Here is a 22,684-nt window from a genome sequence, read left to right on the forward strand (position 1 = left end):
AATCAAAATGTTCAGAAAAAATGAATGATGCAAACTACGTAGTCAATTTTATTTCTTCTGGCATTGAAGAAATTGGACCAGAAAATGTAATTCAAGTCGTAGCTGATAATGGTTTCAATTATGTGGCTGCGAGTTACATAATAGAGACGAAATATCCAAACATTTTTAAGAGATTTAATTTTGGAAGATCTCTATAAGATGCCTTTGGTGCAAGTTGTCGTGGTGAATGCACGAAAGATTATAAAATTTATCTATAAATATCATGTGGATGTGATGAGGGTGCATACCAAAGGAAGACTTACAAAGGCTTGCAGTGGCAAGATTTGTCACACTTTTTATGTTTACATCAATTTTAAAGCAGGAAGATGGATTAAGATACATGGTTGCATCTTCTGACTGGAGAAATTTGAATCAAACCAAATCAAATGAGGGAAAGGAAGTTACAAAATTATTACATTGGGATAAATTTTGGGAAAATGGAAAGGAAATAATTTCTTGCGCGTACCTTTGATTAGGGTACTGAGAATGGTAGGTAGTGATAGATCTACAATTGGATATCTATGTGAATTAATGGATCGGGCAAAGGAAGCGATAAAAAAGTTCTATGGTGGGAGATTGGATAAATACGTGCCATTATGGAATGTTATAGATAAATGATAGAATGACAATTTGCATAGCCTTATGCATGCCGCCAGTGCTTAACTTAATCCACAATTATTCTATAATAACATGATGAGCATTGATGTGGAGGTGATGAATGTACTTGATAAAGTTATTAAGAAGATGGTTTCAGGAACATGCCAAGTTAATGATTTAGCTGTGGAACTCACAAGGTATCATGCACGGGATCTTGAGGTATTTGCAGGCCTTGCATTGGGGTGTCTTTATACAGCTCATCCAAGTAAGTTTGTATTTGATACAGTTTATTTAATGAAATTGATTTTATTTGAATGATTACTAATATTATTATTTTTCCTTCATGCTTTGGTGGGATATGTACGGTTCAGAGCTTCCCACTTTTCAGGAGATAACCGTTAAAATACTAAGCCAACCATGTAGTTCTTCAGCATGTGAGAGGAAGTGGAGTGCATTTGAGGCAACCTATACCTAGAAGAGAAATAGATTGGAGCCAGACAGGCTACACGATTTAGTGTACGTGCAGACAAACTTACACATGAAGAAGACTAGTGTAGGGAAACAACTGCACGATGCAAAGCCAATATCTATGAAAGATTTAGAAGTATTTGTTGATAGCGATAGCCGATAGAGACCCTTCGGAACGATTAGAAGTTCATCCGTTCTATGTCAATGAGAATGAAGATCCATGAAAAGAAGTTGATGACTTTGAAAATGTTGAAGAATTTGATGCTTATAATTTATAATGAGTTTAATTTGAGTACTTTTTGGGACTTTATTTGATATTTTTGAATTATAGCCAAGAATATATTAAGCATAAAAAGACTGACATGGTCAAATTAAAAAGAGGAAAAGAGAGACAACATGGGAAAATCTAAAACAAAGTCAAGGTGGGAGAGAATAAAAAAAGCTAATGCTTCTTTGGAAACACCATCCCTCGCCAATCCGCCATCGAATTGGCGGATCTTCTAACATGATGGAAAACTATGGGCGATGAGCCAATCTGATTAAACACTTCATCAAAGAGCGAATCGAATCTCCAATGGTGATTATGTGATCTTTTTAACCAACGAATCACATTTAGGGAGTCTCCTTCCACCACCAAGGACACCGATTGGGATTGCTCCATTAGTTTTATCCCTTGGTGAACTGCTCTCACTTCAGCTTCCAACGCATCTGCCTCCCCAATGGGGCTAGCAAAAGCCCATAAGACCTCTCCCAAAGCATTCCTCAGCACTCCTCCAATGCCGGCTGGACCTGGGTTTTCCCAAACTTGAGCCATCAAAGTTAAGTTTGAGGAAACCCGGAGGAGGAGCCCATACTTCAACCCGGAGGAGGAGGGTTTCCCAAAATTGAGCCATCAAAGTTAAGTTTGGGACTTTATTTGATACTAGGTTGTTTTTTGGCGATGTGAATTTTGTAATTTTTTCACATCAATGAAATTTAAGGTGCTGGCCTGGGTTCCTAGATAAAGTTTGGGTTAAAAAAAGTTATATATTTATATATAATAATTATTTCTTGAATGGTTTATACCATTCAAAAAAGAGAATTGCTAGCTTTTGTTTCATTAACTGTGTGGCTGGTCTGACATGCGACAAACCAGCTTCGAAATGCCTTTTGTGACGGACCCTAGCAAATCATATCTTTTTTAAAAAATAAAATAAAATTTAAATCTAATATTTAATATTTATAAATAATTTTATTTTTGCCAGTTTTTTTCCTGATATAAAGCCGAAAAATTAGAAAATTTTAATATATCCCGAGATTTTCCCTCGCTGAGAAATTCCCGAGAACGAGATTTGTGACTTAGAATGGGGCCAAAGACCAAATACCTAATGAGCGCAAGAGCATTGCCCACCTATAGTCATAGGGTCAGTGGCAGGTGCTGCCCAACTCCTGGCTCCGTTGGGATTCAGGACTCTTCGTCAAAGTCAAACGAAGAGATGCCTCTCCTAGCAATGGAAAGCCGGTACTCGTTAGGAAAAAGAGTTCCTCTCTCCATAATAAATAGGGTAGGCCCGGTGAATCAACTATATGTGCCGCCGTCAACACCATCTATTTGTCAACAATACTCCAATTGTTCGTACGTCTCTGGCAATCGACTCCAATGTTCACATTGGCCCCTCACCTGCTAACGAAGATATTACAACGGACCATCATTTCCGAGTATAAGGTTGAAGCTTGCCAAAAATAACCGTACATGTTAAAACCTCTTTCCCAGGCTATTATTTACGACCAAAGGTGCAAATTCTGCACATTTGTTATTAGATATGTCAAAACCTGGTAGTACGTATTCTTCACTCCTAATGTCTAACCCCAAGGTTGTACTACCTTTTCCTATAAGTCAAAAGGTTTGGAGACAATTGTGCAGCACATATTGTTGGAAGGGTATTTTAGTCCTTGTCATCATCTTATGTAACCCCAATATATATATATATATATATATATATATATTATATTATATTACGTGAGAAGCTGCCTAAAAGACTAACTTTCCCAATACCTTTCTCCTCCTCTTCTTCTTCTTCTCCATCATCACCATCAACATGGTGTCGAAGCTTTAGGATTGTCCATTGTCTTCTAACTACTTCCCTTTATTTTCTCACCCAAAATATGATATGAAAAAAGGGAGAACAGTAACTTTCGGCCATCCTATGATGCTAGCCGAGCGCCCCTCGGGGGGGGGGGGGGGGGGGGGGGGGGGGGGGGGCGGTTGTCACATCTCGCCTTTGTCGCGCCACCGTCGCTTAACACTCCGCCACTGCTTGGCCCACAACACCGCCGCTCGGCTCATGCTGTTGTCACCTCCGTTTCCGGCACTCTCTGTTCTCTATTCTTTTGTTTGGATTGCTGTCTGCCTTCGTTTGTGATGTAATACGTCTTTGCCGACAACTATGTTGATATCACATGTCTCCAAATCATCTATTTGCCCGTCGCTTAGCCTTGGAAGTTCGAATATCGAACTGGTTTGGTGTGTTGACCCCTTCGAAGGGTGTTGTTTGTTAGAGTTTCTATGATTAAGAGACTTGAGATCCTTGTCGGATTAGTTCTATGAAGTGATTGATGTTCTTATTGTGGTGGTTGTTTGTGGTTGTGATCGATGTCTTATAATTATCTTAGGATCATGTTTTTATGGTTGGCTGCCTTTATTGGTTCTTCCATGATGGAGATTCGTAACATTCAGATGACACCCATCAAGTTGGATGGGTCTAATTACCGCCTTTACTGGTTCTTCCATGATGGAGATTCCTAACATTCAGATGACATCCATCAAGTTGGATGGATTTACTTACCCTCTATAGCGTATGACAGTGGAAACCTTTCTTCTAGCTAGAGGAAAGGTTGAATATATCGAGAGGGATCCTCCCACCAGTGATGATAAATTGTATGGGAAGTGGAGGCAGGAGGATGCTATCATCAACACCCTTCTGGGAAACAGCATGGAGCCCAAGATTGTTGTTCCCCTGACGTATCTGAAATCATCCAACAACATTTGGAAATGAACAGAAACCTTACATTCAGGAGTGAACAATTTAACTAGGATTTGTGATGTGTACTAAAAAATCCTAAATATGAAGGGTGGGGATAAGTTATGTTACAAATCTCGTTCTCTGGAATTTCTCGGCAAGGGAAAATCTCTGGACATATTGAAATTTTCTATTTTTTCGCGTTTATATTGGGAAAATACCTGCATAAATAAAATTATTTATAAATATAAAATTTTAAATTTTAAAAATATATTTTTTAAAAAGATATTTTTTGAATGGTATAAACCATTCAAAAAATAATTATTATATATATATATATAAAACTTTTTTTAAGCCTAACTTTATCTAGGAACCAGGGCCGACGTCTTAAATTTCATTGATGTAAAAAAAGTTACAAAATTTACATCACCAAAAACAACCGAGTATCAAATAAACTCCCAAAAGGTACTCAAATTAAACTCATTACAAATTATAAGCATCAAATTTTTCAACATTTTCAAAGTCATCAACTTCTTCTCCTGGATCTTCATTCTCATTGACATAGAACGGATGAACTTATTCTTCCAAAGGGTCTCTATCGGCTATCGCCATCAACAAATGCTTGTAAATCTTTCATAGATATTGGCTTTGCATCGAGTAGTTATTTCTCTGCACTAGTCTTCATGTGTAAGTTCGTTCGCACATACACTAAATCATATAGCTTGTCCAGCTCCTTTCTATTTCTCTTCTTGGTATAGGTCGCCTCAAATGCACTCCAATTCCTCTCACATGTCGAAAAACTTCTTGGTTGGCTTAGTATTTTAACGGCTATCTCCTGAATAATGGGAAGCTCTGCATCGTACATATCCCACCAACGTCATGCGTAAAGGAAAAATAATAATATTAGTAATCATTCAAATAAAATATATCAACTAAAAACTTACCTAGATCAGCTATATCAAGACACGCCAATTAAAGGCTTTCAAATACCTCAGGATCCTGTGCTGATACCTTGTGAGTTCCAGAGCTAAATCTTTAACTTGGCTTGTTCCTGAAACCACCTTCTCAATAGCTTTATCAAGTTCATTCCTCACCTCTATATCCATGCTCACCATGTTATTATAGAATAACTGTGGATTAAGAAGCAGCGGTTCCATGGAGAGGGCTATACAAATTGTCATTCCATCTTTTATCTGACATCCATAATGGCACGTATATATCCAATCTCCCACCGTAGAACTTTTTTGTCGCTTCCTTTGCCGTGTCTATTGATTCATATAGATATCTAATTATAGATCCATTACCATCTACCATTCTCAATACCCTAATCAAAGGTACAACGAAAGAAATTATCTCCTTTCCCTCTTTCCAAAATTTATTCTCCTTTCCCTCATCACATCCACTGTTACATGATATTTATAGATTAATTTTACAATCTTTCGTGTATTCACCACGACAATTTGCACCAAAGGCATCTTATAGAGATATGCCAAAATTAAATTCAAACAATGTGCTACACAATTTGTCTTAAAAATGTTTGGATATTTTATCTCTATTATGTAACTCTCATCCACATAATTGGAATGATTATCAGCTACGACTTTAACTACATTTTATGGTCTATTTTCTTCAATGCCATAAGAAATGAAATTGGCTACATAGTTTGCATCTTTCACCTTACCCAAAAAATATTTTGATTTCAAGAAAATAGTCCCTCTCGGAGAAGCAACTAAAAGATTGATATGTAGGCGATTACTTCCATCAATTCAAATGTTGGACATAAGTGTACAACCAGTCTTTGTCCATGACATTTTAACCTCCTGTATATATTCATCAAACTGTTCCTTCAATGTTCTTAATAGTTTTGTTCTCGTTGTTTCACTACTAGGAAGAACATATCCAGGTCTGTGATTTGCAATGGCAACAAGTGTCTCTTTAAACTCATCGGCCCTTAGTAAGTTGAAGGGCAGATCATTCGTAACAATACTTTTTATTATTAATAAATTTACTACTTCTTTTTTCTTTTTCTTAACCATACTACTAATAGTTGGTTGTCCTTTTAAAGAAGAAGTGGCATGAGGAGAAAAACCTATCAGTGTCGAATCTCCAATAGTAAATGATGAACTTGATGATTTCATGACATAATTTGAAATCTTAGCTTTTTTGTTGCTCCCTTTTCTTTCAATCTCTCGGACAGAAGTAACAACAATGTTCTTCACATATTCCGGGACACTGGTACATACTGCAAAATCACGCATCTTGACTTGAGCTAAATGATACTTTAAACGTGAAATCCCACCAGCATATGTTGCACCACAAAACTTGCAACAAACTCTTGTACCCTCTTCTTCGGCATATTCCCACATTCGATCCCTCTCCCTCGACATTGTATTTCAGATATAACTATAAATATATGGTGGATACATATTAATTTAAATTGAAGATTTAGAAACAAATAAACAAAAATTAAAGTTGAAAAAAGATATAACATTTATCTCAAAATTGGTAAAAAGTAATCCAAGAACTTCCTAATTAATAAGAAGTAATCATGATTCTGATGTAATATTTATTAAATATGATAATCTAAGAACTTCCTATTTGATTAGAAATAATCATAGTACAAATCAAACAAAAAGTTTCTAATAACTTCTAGAATTGTGATTCTTGAATATTATTATTGCAGGTTGCTTTTCTCATGGAAGAATGGTCGAAGAACAAATAACATGAACGGCGGCAGAGGAAATAACATGTGACAGCAATGGGTATACCTTAATACCGCCAATTAATCAAAGGGCCAAATAACCTAAAGAAGAAGAAGAGAAAACAGGCAGCAGAGAAAGAAGAATAAATTGACAGGTCAATATATATATCAAAAGAATACCCAAAGTCCAACAATTCAGAAAAAGAATTTCCAAAATAAAAAAATTTACAAAAGATTCAAGGCCGTGTGTGTTTTGGAAGTTGAGAACCCATTGTGGGTGCCAAACCGACACACAAAATCAATTCTAAAATTTAAAAGCAAACAAGGCCTAATAGTGAATGAGAAACCTAGGCCCTGTTTGGATGGCAAGAATTTTGTGGAAAAGTTTGGAATGAAAAATTATTTCTAAAATTACCTACCTTTATTAGACAGAAAAAAGATAATAGGAACTTGGACCTAGCCCTATTCAAATTTTATTTAGAGGGACATACAATCTATGATAATATATGTCCAAATCATATCATTTAGCATGAAAAAAAATTCCAGATACCTTATAAGTTATTTATCGGGCCATTAACTAAATAACCCACAAGTTAATGAAGAGATTGAAGAAGCACAAGAATTTCTGATTGAAAAAAAATCCCAAGTTATTTAATGAAGCGGGGCCCTAAATAAATCAAAAGAATCCCACGTTATTTAATGAAGGATCTCAAGTTATTTAATGAAAGGAAGAAAATGAAACAAGGGTTTAATGAAGCAAAAGTTTCCCTTGGGATTCTTAGGAAGAATCCCAAAACAGGGTGCCTCTCTCCCATTAAATAACCCAATCGAAACAGGGTCTAAAGAAATCAAAAAATCCTTCTAAAAAAAGAAATCGAAAGGCAAGGATTTCATTTGTAGGAAACCTGATTTATCAAAATAAAAAATACAAAAGGTTTTATAGAAAAGGGTTTCTGTCTGTAAAAATGAAAAAAAAATGAATTCAAAAGAAAAAAATAAAAATAAACTAACCTTTCTTCTTCTTCTCCTTTTATGACAAAACCTTGGAGGAGCAGAAAGTAGGCGGCGTGGTAGAGGAGTAGATGAGCGGCGACGGGAAACGGTGACTGCCGAGATTTAGGGTTGAAAAGTCGGGAGAGAAGAGAAGAAGTCTCAGTTACCAAAATTTCATGCGATTGAGGGGTTAAAAGTCGACATTTTATTATTTAAAAAGTTGCGATAAATACACGATATATTGATTATAGGCAATATTTTCATTTTAAACAGGATATCTACGTGTTTTTAACGTTTGTTGAATAATCCGTGAATTTATCGCGAGATTTTGAAAATCTCGGCAATATTTGTGAAATAGGCGCCATTTAGTACTCTCTCTCTCTCTCTTTCTCTCTCTCTCTCTCCTCTTCCCCCCCCCCCCCCCCCCCCCCCCCCCCCACACACACACACACACCCACCTTGAAACCCCCCGACGGTGTGGTTTTTTCAGCTGGAATTCTCTATAATAAGAGGTTTCTCATCAAACAAACTCTCTCACACGTTGTTATAAACCTCTCCCATCGCACCACCTCTGCCACTAAACTGTTGCAATGACTAAGCAACAAGTGGAGCACCATGGTGACTTTTTTTTCTGTTATTACAAAAACTAGTGTTATGGCCACCTGCGTGAAGCTTTTCAAAGAGTTTTTACAGTAGTTGGATGTACTCCCACGAACATTAAATGTTGAGGATGAGGGTTAGCTATATTTTATTGGGTTTTTAACAAGCTATATTCCAAAATTAAATTATTTTATTTTAAGGACTTTGAGGATGATGGCTTGTGACATTCATCTTGCAAATGTATTCACAGTTTATATCACTAATGAAGAAAAGGAAATGAGTCATTACAGGAAAAAAGATGGTTTCATAAAAGGTTAATGGATAAAATGACCAAAATACCCATGTGTTTACTGTTTTAGGAAACAAATTCTAAAGCCATTTTAGTCCATCTATGATAGAGGGTGGTGGAGAGGTGATATTCTTACAAACAGGGGTAGGTATATCATTTCCCCGTAAATGTATAGTAAAGGGCAAAAAACAAACTCTCATAAATGGGGTATGCATAATTTTTATTTGCCCAATAACTCACCCAAGGCCCGGTCTGCCTTCAGGTTCACTATACCTTTAGTTAATGTACATTAAAATAGGCTGTGGAATTTTAATTGAATACTGACCCTTGAAGCTTTCTGGCTTGTCTTCACCTTTGATCCTGTTTTTCTTCCAACATCTATCTGTTTTATTCTGTAGCAACATGCACACAGATGTGAATTCCTTCTCTAGAGCATTTAGGAGCTTCTCTCAAATTGATATTTTTGGCTACAGAATTGTCTGAATATTTAGTACTCAATGCATCAGAATTAATATAGCACGTGTCCTTGTTAATTTACATTTAGGTATTTTGTTCTGTTGTTCTCTATCAGCTAACCTTCAGCTAACCTGTTCAATTAGTGTTTAGACATCCTAGCAGGGTAAAATATCTGCATCTCGGGCTGCTAAGAAATACTGTTTTCTTTTAGTTGACTATAAATACTATTCGTTAAGGTAGATAGATCTTTGCCGCCATTTAAGTCTTAATCCATACTGGTTGCATTGCTGAATTTCTTATTTGTTTCTTTGGTTTCAGGTATGGTGGAACCATTACTAATCAGATTAAGCGATTGGGCGCATCCTGTGATTGGACCAGAGAGCATTTCACCCTTGATGAGCAGCTAAGTCGTAAGGCAGTTTTCTATCTAATCAATTTCCTTCAACTAGATACTGAGAGGGTTGTGTTTTATTATGAAATGAGTTTAATGAGATTTGTATATGAGAGATATCCGAGAATTGTTGATGCAGTTGGTTTGTGATGATAACAATGAACCCTCACTGCAGGATAGGGGACTAGGCATCACAAGCGTTTTTTTTATAGAATCACATCTATATTATTACAATAACATTACTTTTGAGCTCGCTTGAGTCTGTGATTAGTCTTTATTATTGGTTCTATTCTATTAATTTAAGTTACAGGTCCATCTCCTGAAACGATTATAACCATCATTTTTTAGGGAAATGATATCAGCACAACCATGTTTTGTTTTTTTTCTGTTATTTGCACTAACACATCTTGTCTTTTAGTGTTTAAAGAGCCGTGAAAAGGTCATTGCAGTTCCAAAAAGCTCTTACAAGCCATTTAAAAAGTAAAAGATAAGCTAGGACCATGCAATTACTAAAACATGGTTGTGCTGATATTATTTCCCTTTTATTTTTTCTTAATAATATGCTTACTGAGTAAAGCGCCTGTTGTTTTATCGCTTTACTGCCATCCCATGCAACTTTCAATTCTTGCTTTTCTTTCACATCATTTTTCTCCCAATTTCTCATTTTCTCAAACTCATTTATACAAAATTTCTTCACTTTCTCCTTGTTCTTTCACTTCAAATGGTTTTGGCCCTTCACTTGAGTAATTTTTTTGTATAACCCTGCATTTATCTAGCAATGAGTTTTCTATCTTCTGAATTAATCCTTTGGTTGCAGGGGCAGTGATTGAGGCCTTTGTCAGGCTTCACGAGAAAGGTCTTATTTATCAAGGTATAAACCTGGGATCCATGGATTCATTTATCCAGAACCATAAGCTCGGTGAATCATTGAAAGCATTGATTCATGATTAACTTCCATGCCAATAAATTTTCATTCGGAACTCAAGGCCTAATTTCTCTGAGTTTCAAAATTTTATGTTTCTGTAGAAGACTGTCTATTTGATGCCTATTCAAGGTGTTTTATTTTACCATTATTGATTCTCTGGGAATTGCTGTTTTTTTATTATATGTGGCTGTGACCAATGACGACTGATGATGTTTGATTGCATGTGGCTTCATAGGATTGTTGTTTTTAAAGCACTCTGGATGAATGGATAACAACTTAGCCTTGGTAGGCCTTTTTATTCTATTTTTCTTGCTTCAGATTGAGATCATACCTAGCAAAAAATTTAGATTATTTGCAACAACACAACCAACAATTGAGAAAAAGAATTTCATGCTTTAGAAGAAGAATTATGATTTATATCTCCTTGAAGGATTATCCAGTAAGATGATTCTTAGTTCTGTAAAGATTTAGTTGTTTGAGCTTTGGATAAAGTCCCCTATAAGAGGAACCTTTGATCCATAAGTATTTAAATTCTTTTTGGAAGTCAAGTCTTTAAAATGAGCTTTGATTCGCTTTGTGAAGAATCTTCTTGGAAAAGTCTTCTTTGATCTGTGTATTTTCCTCCGTTGGGTTTTGTAGAGTCTTCCAGATGAGAGCTTTCTGGTAAATGTATGTTTCGATGTATAATCTTTACGAAGAGTCTACATGGAGGATTAATCACTGCCACAATTTTTATTGGGCAGTGATAAATCGACCCCCGTATATCTTAAATCGACCCCCATATAGGGCAGTGCTGAGAGAGAGAGAGAGAGAGAGAGAGAGATATGGGGGTCGATTTAAGATATTAGGGGGTCGATTTATCACTGCCCTTTTTATTTTGAATCTTTGATTGACGTGACAATCTAGAGATCAATCGGTATCGTAACCTGTAGATCCACTAGTTTGCTGATCCAAAGGTGGTCTGACATGACTTATAAATTGATCGAAGATGTGATGCAGAACTTATCTAACTCCATTTATCTATAAAGACACTTATTTGTAGATTCTTATAATAATATTAAAACTGACAGTGTTTGTTTTGAGATAAGTTGGCGCCATTATCTGAAGGTCAACCAATACAGCAATTTTTTGATACACCAATGTTGTAACTTATGACCAATTGGCTTCATGATTGAAAACTATATCAGTATACCGACTTGGAGAATGGAGATCACTGATAGCATTGTAAATATCACACTATTTCTCGAAGAAATTATCCTCCATACTTTTTTATTCTCCTTTTCTTCCAAAGATGGAAACCTTCTCTGTTTTTTTTTTCCATTTTTTCTCCCAAAGGACGTCTCTTCTTCTTGTCCTAGAGCAAAGGATCTTCTTCTCGTTCCAAAATAATGTTTACCTTCTTTTCAGAGAGAGATCAAGAGTATGCAACGCACGAGAATCTTTTGCTTACATAGTTTTTTTTCATCTCTCTCTCTCTCTCTCTCTCTCAACTCAACTTCTCTGTGTCATCTTCCTTCTCCTCCGTCTGTCAACTCTCTTCGAAGTGTCCCCAAGATGTTATTCTATCTCTACTAGATTTTTTTAAGCTTTTACCTTGTAGTTATTCCTACTACCCATGTACGGGACAGTTGTTCAGTATGAAAAAACATGCTTTGCTACTTCTCTCCCATTGCTTATAGTGGGGGTGACAGTTAGGGAGGATGATGTAGTATCTTTAGAACAAGTGACTGACACAAGGTTTTCCAGTTTGATAAAAGAAGGATTCTAGTACCTAAAATTGTAGATAGGTTAAGACGATGGTTCAAGAGGGATTTAAATTCTGGTTCACAAGTTTCTGCATAAAAGTGGTGTATAAATTAGGGTTAATTAGAGTTTGGGTTTCCAGATGGAAAATGGACAAAGGGACGCAAAAGGATGTGGGGAACTTCAAAGGGCAGGGGCCGGCTATTTAAGATCCATTTTCTCTAATCTTTTGATGGGTCTTTAGGCTGGATGATTTTTTATTGTGGGAAAATAGGATGGTTGTGTGGGTTTAATTTGGGATTTTGATTAGGATTTATAACTAAGATTTAATGAAAAGATTAGAAAAGGAAAGGTTTGGTATAATGTTGTTAAATGAGATTTGTGTAGAGCAAATAAGTAAAGAATAGAAAATATGAGGAGAAAAAGAATAATAAGAAAAAAGAGAGAAAAATAAGCCACCAAACTCTAGGCAAGGTTTAAACTTTGGTTTCGTTTCAGTTTCGGTCGCTACGAAAAGGGAAACTTTTGTGTTTCGGTTTGAAATTTTAGTGGAAATCCTATAAGATTACGGAAATGTATGGACACATGCAAATGCTAGAATTTTAAGATGAAACTTCAGGAAATGCTAGAATAAGCACAAATACACGCTTAGAAAACATCACATAAGCAAAGACAATCATGTACACTTCAATTTACATGTAATTCATATAAATATAATTATGTAACACATGTTGATATAGTATACTGTTTTGGTTTTGGTTTTGTAACACACTAATACAGTTACGGTTTTGGTTTCGAAATGCGTTTCGATTTAGATATGCATTTCGGTGGGGATGGAAACGGAAACATTTCATTTGTTTCGTGCCAGTTTCGGTGGAAATTTAAAACCACGACTCTAGGTTTGATATTCTCACCTAGGCATGTGATCACACCCAACCTAAGCAAAAAATTGTAGAAATCTTCTTTCAATAGTAATTATACTAAAGCAAACATACGCTTATATAGGCTATTGATTGACCTTTTTAGCGTCACCCTACTTTTACTGAAATTTAAAAAATGTACCTAATTGAAGAAAGAAAATTCAAAGTATCTAAGTGCAGCCACAAAACTAATTGAAACAAATAGAGAAATTACTGCTACTAAAACTCACAAAACACTAATCCATCATCGAAGTCCCCACTTCCCACATGGGGCCCACATCATCATAATGGTGCCTCATTAGGATTGGAGCCTTAGAATTAAGCCCATGTTGCCTCCTTTTATAGGCCTGAAAAGGCCAAACCTGATTCCCATTAGAGGAACATTAGTGAAATACTTCTTCATGAAGGGTGTTGGGGTCTCCTTTCCTTCTGCTCTTGAGAAAATATTTTGGAACTACATTTCACCATACAACATTCCATGTCTTAAACTGAAGGGGCAATTTTCTTACATGGATACAATTTGGCCTTGCAACATGTCTGATCACCATTCATGGGGCCATCCTCTTTTTGGACTGTAAAATTAGCCCCACAACATGCATCTTCATTCTAAAGAGGGCATCCTCTTTTATGGTTATAATCTAGCCCCAAATCATGATAGATCATCATTCTAGGTTGGGGCTAATAGATAGCTCATACAATCTCATTTCTGATCATATATGAGCTCCTTGATGGGGATAAAAATCGCCCCCACCACCTTGCTCCATGATCATTCCGTTTGGGAGCTAACAATTAACCTCATCACCTTGCCAAATCATCGTTTCTTTGTAGGGGCTAAGAATCAATCCTACCACTTCCCATGTCACTGGCCATTAAATTTAGGAGAGCATCTTTAAGTATGGGTGCATAAATTATTCTTACACCATGCCACATCATCACATGCTGGGCTCAAAATCCGGGATGGTACTCTTTCCATCATACAAGGATGTTTTTGTTGTGAAATATCAGCCCGACACTGTTACCATTTGAAGACAAGGTGTTGGAGAGTGTTGCCAATTTGAGAGGGGCAGGGGGGTTTTCATGTTGCAAATAGGAGAGAATTAGGAGAGTAATCCTTTTATATTTTCTTGGGATTTGATATAATTTAGGGGATTATTTTCTCCAGAATAACGCTTCGAAATGAGTTTTCTGAGCCCAAAACAGACACCCAAGTTCTTAGTGCTGTGCAACTTGTGTTTGTGTGCTACATTCTTGCATTATTTGTCTCTTTTAATTGTTCACTTTTTTCTAGACTTGCACTTTGTAGCAGATAGAGTTACGTAGCAAAGACAACTGATTTCTCAATAGGCCTGATAGGCTAGCCGGCACACTAGAAATAGTGTAAATTACATTACAAAGGATCAAAAGATAGATAAAAATTCCATTGTTCCAAAACAATTTATCATTAAAAATGCCAAACATATTAAAGTAAAAATACATGGAAAATGTGGTGCAAACAATAAATATCAATGTAGTTTTGGGACCATGTGACCTAAAAGAAAATAGTAGCTCCATCCGTCTAGTCTAGTGTCAGCTATGTATCATGCTGGCCTCTAGACGATACGCCCCCCAATGCCTATATATATTTATATATATGAAACCTTGGTTCTGTAAAACTTCTAATTCTATCTACATATGCCCAATATTCTTGGGTTTTTCCCTTTCATCTTCTTAGTTACATGGTAAATGCAATATTTGTATTCCTAGTTTTCCTTATGTGCCATTCTTCTGTTAGCTTTCTTTTTGGTTTTCCTTCACTAGAAAGAAATAGCAGTAATGATACATGTCATTAATACTTTAGTGGAAACAATGAAATATTACTTTTTTATTTCTTTTCAGGGTCTTATATGGTCAACTGGTCTCCTAATCTTCAAACTGCTGTCTCTGACTTGGTATGCTTTCTTCCGATGGATATGAGATTTATCAATTCTATTATGGTGTATGGGATCTCAAATCTTGAATACATAAATTTTCTGACTTTTAATGCTGAATAATGATTATTATTCTTTGGTTTATGTTATACTTCTTCGCTAGGTAGTGCTTCTCAGTTAGTTAGGTGCAATTCCAGCAACTCCAAAACACAGAATAACCAGTGGTCACTATTGCACTAGATTAAGCCATAGAAAGATTAGATGTGGCTTGCATTTTCAATGGATTGCATAGAACTCTGCTGTCATTTGATACTGTTTGAAGTGCATGTGTTCGAGCACCTGGCTTTCTTTAAAGGCCCCAGAGCCTCATTCTTGGTCGGTTAATCTGTTGTTCATTCTTCACTTTGCTGAAGCACTCTGAAGTAGTTTTCATATGATCCATATAAACATGGGAACTTATTTTAGGGAAATGATATCAACACTACCATTGTTTGATATTTCCACTAAAGCATCTTGTCTTTTAGTATTTAAAGAGCTGTCAAAGGTTATTAAAGTTCCCAAAAAGCTCTCACAAGCCCATTAAAAAAGAAAAGACAAGCTGGACCATGCAACTATTAAAACATGGTTGTGCTGATATCATTTCCCTTATTTTAATGTTCAATGTTTGTAACAATGATTGTAAAGGGACAAACATCAGTGTCATGCCTGAAACTTGGCTTTTGCTTTTATTTCTGATTTCTCAATTTTTCTTTTCTTTTTCAAATGATTCATCTCTTCATTCAAAAAAAGAAGAAGCTTCTTCTCTTGTTACTACATCCTTCTTTGAAAAAATAATGATGTTAAGAAATAAAATGTTCCAAACTAGAGATCAATTCTAAAGGGACAAACACTAGCTTTTCCAGTTGCTTTTATAGGAGTGCATTCCCTTCCTTGTTGACTCCAAAAATGTTTGAAGAACTTCTTTTCGTAATATAACCTGGAAAAATTCTTTTCATACCGTTCCTCACTTCATAAAAGTATATTCTTTCTGATTTCTCAATGTTTCTTGTATTTTTTAAAATATTTCTTCTCTCCCCAATACAATTTTATTTCATAAATAACAACTCAACTCAACTCAACTAATCCTTTGTCCCAAACTAGTATGGGTCGGCTAATGAATCCTTTAGAAAATTTTCATGAACAATTATTTCATAGATAACAACATTAACAAAAAAAAGTGCAAATTAAAAAATATCTAAAATAGACCAACCATTTCTAAAGGTACAAATATCGGTGTTCCCATCAATTTTATAGGAAAAACATATCCTTTCTTATTCACCCCAGAAGACAGAAAATTTGTATATGTGCTTTCAAGCCTCGAGCTGACATTGTTAGATGACATTTGGAGCTTATGTGTCTATTTTTCTGAAAATCGTGCTGAATTATATATTCCCATTTCCAGATTTTGTGTGGCCACTTGTCTCATAAGCATGTTTAAGGTTGCCTGAGTAAGAATTGTGTTGTGCCTTTCATTTATTGTTTAAATCTTACTTTATATGATGTGATCATTTTTTATTTGTTCTTAGGAAGTAGAGTATTCCGAAGAGCCTGGTACACTTTATTATATCAAGTATCGTGTTGCTGGAGGTTCAAGGTACTTGGTAACTTCACTACAAAATTGTTTTTTGTCCTTCATTTTGGTTTTGAATTTCCGTATTTTATTTCAATCCATCCAGAGACATTCTATATAGATGCTCCACATTATTTTTGTTGGTGTACTGATTACTAAAATTTAAGCATGTAGATGTGAACTGAGAGTTGTCATGGAATATTTTTTCCATCAATTTATTATCTCTTTCATTTCTAGAAAGTGGTCTTTCTTTTGTGTTCTGATATATAAAACCCTGTGATAGGTAGTTTCGGAAGAGAAACTGATGCTATGCTATCAATGCATTTATTTGGCCTTTAAAACCTTCTAAAACTGTACAGCATTTGTGACACTAATGTACAATACGGATTACCGTTTCTCTTTTTACTAGATTGGGTCAATGTAGTAAAGAATTACTGTGCATTTAACCTATATGATCTCCTGGAAGGGATATTGAAAGGCTCAAAATATGTGGCATGAACATCAGTGGTTGGGATTATTATTGCAATTGTTCATGTATATTTGTATCTTATGCTTTGTCATATTATGTTGAAGGAGTGACTATCTGACAATAGCAACGACACGCCCAGAGACACTATTTGCGGATACAGCTATTGCAGTCCATCCTGAGGTTTGAACTTGTGTGCCTTAACTAGTGGTTTTAAAGCTGGGCAGGCAACTATACTGGCAATGTGACAAATCTCTGTGATTTTTGAATTGTATTGTGGTTTATTTACTTATTTTTCCGTACAATTCCTCGAAGTAAGCATTACTATTTATTGTCAGACATAGCCTAGGGTACACAGTGTCTACTCAAATTGTTATTTTGGTGCAATTTGGCCCTTCTGGATTGCAGTTTATGTGTAAATTGCAATCTAAAATGGACCAAATGGCTGCACCCCACTTGCAATTTGGTTGTGCATCCAAACATATCCTCAGTTTTGCTTCATGACTTGGGCCCGTTTGGATGCAAAGAAGATTTTGATTTGGATTTCTCACATTTGCAGCCCTTTTTGCATTGTAATTTGGATCCGATCAAATTCTTGGATTTCCAATTCAGCAACTGACAGTGAAAAAAAATCAGATTTTCAAATAAGCTGTGCAAATAAGAAATTGGAAATTCACAGATCTGGCAGTTTCCTTCACCCTCTTTGCTCCCCAATCTCTCCCCTCCAATAGGAAGTACCGCCTTCCCTCTCTCCCTCCCTCAACATGAGCTGCCGGATCTATTCATTTTGTATTCAAAACTCAATTCCAAATCCAAATACAATATCTAAGGTATCCAAACGGGCCCTTAGTCTCCTAGACATGGTTTTAAATTTCGGTTTCGGTACATATTTCTGTGTTGACCGAAACTGAAATTTTGGGCCCAATTTCGGCCGAAATCCGGTAAGTTGATACGGAATTTCAGTAATTTCAGCCAAAATTCGGTAAGAAAAAAAAACATTTTATTGGATTTTCGGCCGAAATTTTGTAAAATTCGGTTTCGGTTTCGGTGTTGACCGAAATTTCAGATTTCGGCGAAAATTTAAAACCATGCTCCTAGATGCATCTTGCCTGACAATTTCGATTCTCCCAGTTTTTTTTTTCAGCGGACCTAGTTCTAGTGTAATTATATCTTTTATTCACTACTTGGATTTAGCTTTGGATTTCTACGTGCCCAAGTCCTTAATATCCTTGGTTTTATATATACATACAATCCAACACAAGTATGTACATATAGATATATGTTGCAATCACGTTTCCCTTTATTTCCATTAATTTTCACTTTTGCATTTTTATTAATTTTTTCTTATCTTACTTTTCCTTTATTTCCATTGTGAGTTCTCAAAAATATGTTGACTCCTGTTATTGTTTGCTTTTCTCATTATAATGCAGGACGAGCGTTATTCTATGTACATTGGCAGAATGGCGATTGTACCTATGACATTTGGCCGGCATGTTCCTATTATATCCGATAGAGTAAAAGCCCTTGGTCACTAAGCATATGATCTTTTGGATTTTGATTTTTGCCAATATTCAAATATTGCTTATTGGCTTCAAACTAAGCCTAGTCCACTCTGTTTGGACAAAACCCAGTGCTGATTTCAAATTCCTATTTTGTAAAAGAAAACAATTGATCATGTCAGTTATTAAGTACCATTTTTGTTTTCAATAAATCTAGGAGTGTTTCATTGACTGTGCTTTTGAACTTGGAAATCAACAAGACTAAGTTTATTTGGAATAGGTACCGAATAACTTCCTGGTTAGAGGTTTCACAATGCAGCTCATAGTTCCTTTACCTCTTGAATGCCACAATTGACTGCGTTTATTTGTAGTGGGCACCAAATAATTTCCTCGTTTGATGTTTCCCAAGGCAGCTCATAATCTCTGCATGCTGATTTTTTATTATGTTTTTGACACACTCAACTATATAATTACATAAACTTATAAATATAACTTAATGCATATTCCTTGATAATGCCAAATTTACACGGCTGAAAGATTTGAGCCTGTGTCATTTTTTGGATTAGATATCTTGTTTATGGTGTTCTCATACCACTTTAACTATTGCTTAATTACTCGATCTGTAACTATTTCAAAAACTGAAAATGTGACAGTACGTGGATAAAGAGTTTGGAACTGGAGTGCTAAAGATAAGCCCAGGGCATGATCACAATGATTATCTTCTTGCTAGGAAGCTGGGCCTACCGATACTAAATGTAATGAACAAGGATGGGACTCTAAATGAGGTTGCTGGACTGTACAGGTAAGGAGCTTCTTTTTTTTTTTGAAAGGAGCTATAGTTCAATTGTTACAAAAGAATTTTGGATTGTTGAACTTATGTTTGCTTCGAATGATGTTTTTTGTTTCATTTTCTGCCTAACATTTGTCAGTAATGCTTGTAATTTCAGTGGTCTTGATCGATTCAAGGCACGGAAGAAATTGTGGTCTGATCTTGAAGAAACCGGTTTAGCTGTCAAGAAGGAATCACACAAATTACGAGTGCCCAGATCACAACGTGGTGGAGAAGTGTGAAAATATACTCTATGAACTTTGCTGCCCCAAATTTGAAAAATAATTTGGTTTGGATGTTTTCCTCCATGCCTGACATAGATGCTCAGACAATGGTTTACTTTCTTTTAGGTAATAGAGCCACTTGTGAGTAAGCAATGGTTTGTAACCATGGAACCTTTAGCTGAGAAGGCCCTCCAGGCAGTTGAGCAAGGACAACTGACCATTATTCCTGAAAGGTTTGAGAAGGTGAAATTCGTATGTTTTGCTTATCATTCAAATTTATTCCATGTGATGCTCCCACTCGAATTGTTTCTTTCCCATCATTTAATCCTTTTAGTATCATATGTCTCATCGTTGTGTGAGTTTATTTCCTTTTTTTTTTCAAATGTTAAAAATATATGGGGGTTTATTTCTGATTCATGTTAGTCAAGTTCTTACCAAAAAAATTTCTATCTTTCAAGAAATTATTTGTGTCACCTTACTCCTTCACTTTCTGTCTGCAATCAGGACTAGTCTCACTCATATTACGGCCTCAGTGTTATTTAAATCTATGCTCTTGGCTCTTGCTTGCAGATTTACAAACATTGGCTATCAAGTATTAGAGACTGGTGTATAAGCAGACAACTATGGTGGGGGCACCGGATACCGGTTTGGTACATCAAAGGCAAAGATTGTGAAGAAGACTATATTGTTGCACGGAGTGCTTCGGAAGCACTTGAAAAAGCCTGTGGAAAGTATGGGAAAGGTGTGGAAATATATCAGGATCCAGATGTTCTTGACACATGGTTTTCAAGGTTGGTGCTTGTACTCTCTAGTTGCTTATGGATGAGTCTGTTATGGGTGTTTTACATATGAAACTGTTGAAGAACTTCACACATTAAGTTGTACTATCATCTTATTAATGCTATAAATGTTATTTCAAATTTTTGATCCCAAGGAATGGCAAGGGCATGACACCATATCAGGATCCTTTATCTTGCTAATTAAATTTCTTAAAACTGGCTTTTAATGTTTCCACACAAATCCCCCAAAAAAATGCATTCAAAACGTAGTAAAGAAAATGAAGTACAGTTCTCTCATCAAAGCCTGTATGATTGGTTATCCAGTTACAGAAGCTACCCATATGATTGAACTTTCACACATCTCTAATATTGCAGTCATGGTAAAATCTTGAGGGCCTGGATGAATATCATTATGTTTGGTATTATTCTCACATTATTTCTCATTCTCTGCCTAGCTAAAATGCTTAATTCCATTTTCCATTTGATTTCACCAATATTCGTGCTCTACTCTTGTTCCATCCTTTTGTTTTCAGTGCACTGTGGCCCTTCAGCACCCTGGGTTGGCCAGATGTATCAGAGGATGATTTCAAGCATTTTTATCCAACAACTGTCCTTGAAACTGGGTATGTGCTTTCATTACCATAGTTTTAAATTTCGGATTTTGGTTGGGACCAAAACCGAAATTTCGCAAAATTCGAATTTTAAAATAATATTTTTACGAAATTTCCGAAATGATTAATTAATAATTTTTTATTTTTTTACCAGATTTCTGCCTGAATTTGGGATTTCGGCAGAAATTTCGGTTTCGGCCAAGGCTGAAATTGGGGCCGAAATCAAAATTTAAATCAATGTTAATCACTAGCATGATTTTGGTATTGCTTATGTTTCTAGTTCATGGAATCTGTTTTAGGATTTTAGGAACATATGCACATATTAACCCACACAAACAAATTACCGTGCATGCCCATTTTCCATCTGATCTACTGATCTGATAAAATCTAAGTCTGAGAATTTTCAGAGCTCTAAAATTTCAAAATTGGACTAAGATTAATCCACTGTAGGTGATTGAACATCTGAAAGAGGAAATAAAGAGCAAAAAGTAAAATGAATTAGCTCTGAGGTAGGACCTAAGATATGTGGAATTTTAGAGGTGAAAATAATTGTACTGCGGGACTGCCTAACAGCCCGTATTTAGAGACTTCACAATACATCATTTCTTCATACATCAATCAAACTACTTTAGTCTAACTCTACTATTTAATATCCACTCGGGCTGCTATTACCAGCTTTGAAATCCTAATCATAGTAAGTGAAAAACACTAAGGGCGTGTTCGGCAAGGCTTCTCATTTTAGCCTGTTTTATTGGGCAGAAACAAGTAGATGAGAATTTGTGAAAGCGACTCCGAGTCTCTCCGCGAAATCTCATCGCTTGTACGCGTAAAAATGCGAATAGTCAGATGCGGGCTTTCCGGGCCGTGCGTTCTGAACTATTTGTTTCTGTTTTTTAGCTTTTCTCATTCTCTGCACTACAAACACACTAGAAACCATTTTAGAGATGGTTGCCAAACACGGCCTAAATTGCTGGACAGCAACCCAGAAACAACTTCTAATTGAATTAAACTCTATCCAAAATCATGTTCCCTCTCTCCCTCCCTCCCCACTGTAAATATGAGAAGAGACTCATATAAGGGTCTGGACACACAGATTGACTTCCATGCACCCGAACCTTTTCCTAACACTAGGCCCTTACTCTCCCAATCCCCCCAACCCCACTAATTTTTCAACATTTGAATTTTCTTTGCTACTTTTACTAGGATTTTGTATAGAGACATGAAATATACCGGTAAATGTGCGAAGGCCGCCTTTCTAAGAGTTATTCTGCATTCAAATGATAGGTATTTCTTCCTTTATGTTGCTAGCTTTCTTTCAATCTGCTGCATTAGCGGGTCCCATAGGTGAGCTTTAGGGATACCATATCCCAAATTGAGTCCAAGATATGATTTGAGTAATTCTTCTTGCATGCGCACAACTGTTTGTGGTCATTATTATCCTCTTGCACAACTTTTTCTACGTACTTTTCATTTTTATCTTTTTGATTTGTGGACACTGACAAGAGTGTCGCGTGTCGACATGGACACCGAGTGTCGGACACGGCGAACTCCCAAAATTTAGAAACAGGGACATGCCTAAAATAGAAAGTACATATAATCATGATTTGTGGACACGGATTCGTGTGCCGAGTTTCGACAA

At 36.0% G+C, this 22,684-nt stretch overlaps 1 protein-coding gene across 3 annotated transcripts in view; it reads left to right on the forward strand.

Annotated features, from left to right (window-relative positions):
* EMB2247 (protein EMBRYO DEFECTIVE 2247) overlaps positions 1-22,684 on the forward strand; it is a 92,763-nt gene that overhangs the window by 33,004 nt on the left and 37,075 nt on the right. For 2 of the 3 annotated variants that reach the window (XM_077369742.1, XM_077369744.1), the window contains 11 exons: positions 9,461-9,552; positions 10,351-10,404; positions 14,997-15,049; positions 16,594-16,661; positions 17,211-17,286; positions 18,534-18,617; positions 19,256-19,404; positions 19,550-19,667; positions 19,782-19,898; positions 20,226-20,446; positions 20,968-21,057. In XM_077369742.1, coding sequence (XP_077225857.1) covers positions 9,461-9,552; positions 10,351-10,404; positions 14,997-15,049; positions 16,594-16,661; positions 17,211-17,286; positions 18,534-18,617; positions 19,256-19,404; positions 19,550-19,667; positions 19,782-19,898; positions 20,226-20,446; positions 20,968-21,057 — 1,122 coding nt within the window. The remainder of the gene's footprint in view (positions 1-9,460; positions 9,553-10,350; positions 10,405-14,996; positions 15,050-16,593; positions 16,662-17,210; positions 17,287-18,533; positions 18,618-19,255; positions 19,405-19,549; positions 19,668-19,781; positions 19,899-20,225; positions 20,447-20,967; positions 21,058-22,684) is intronic. The other variant, XM_077369745.1, reaches the window with a different exon arrangement.

The sequence above is a fragment of the Tasmannia lanceolata genome, unplaced genomic scaffold, assembly GCF_043159265.1.
Source record: "Tasmannia lanceolata isolate RefF3 unplaced genomic scaffold, GAP_Taslan_0.1 ptg000029l, whole genome shotgun sequence".
Taxonomy (NCBI): domain Eukaryota; kingdom Viridiplantae; phylum Streptophyta; class Magnoliopsida; order Canellales; family Winteraceae; genus Tasmannia; species Tasmannia lanceolata.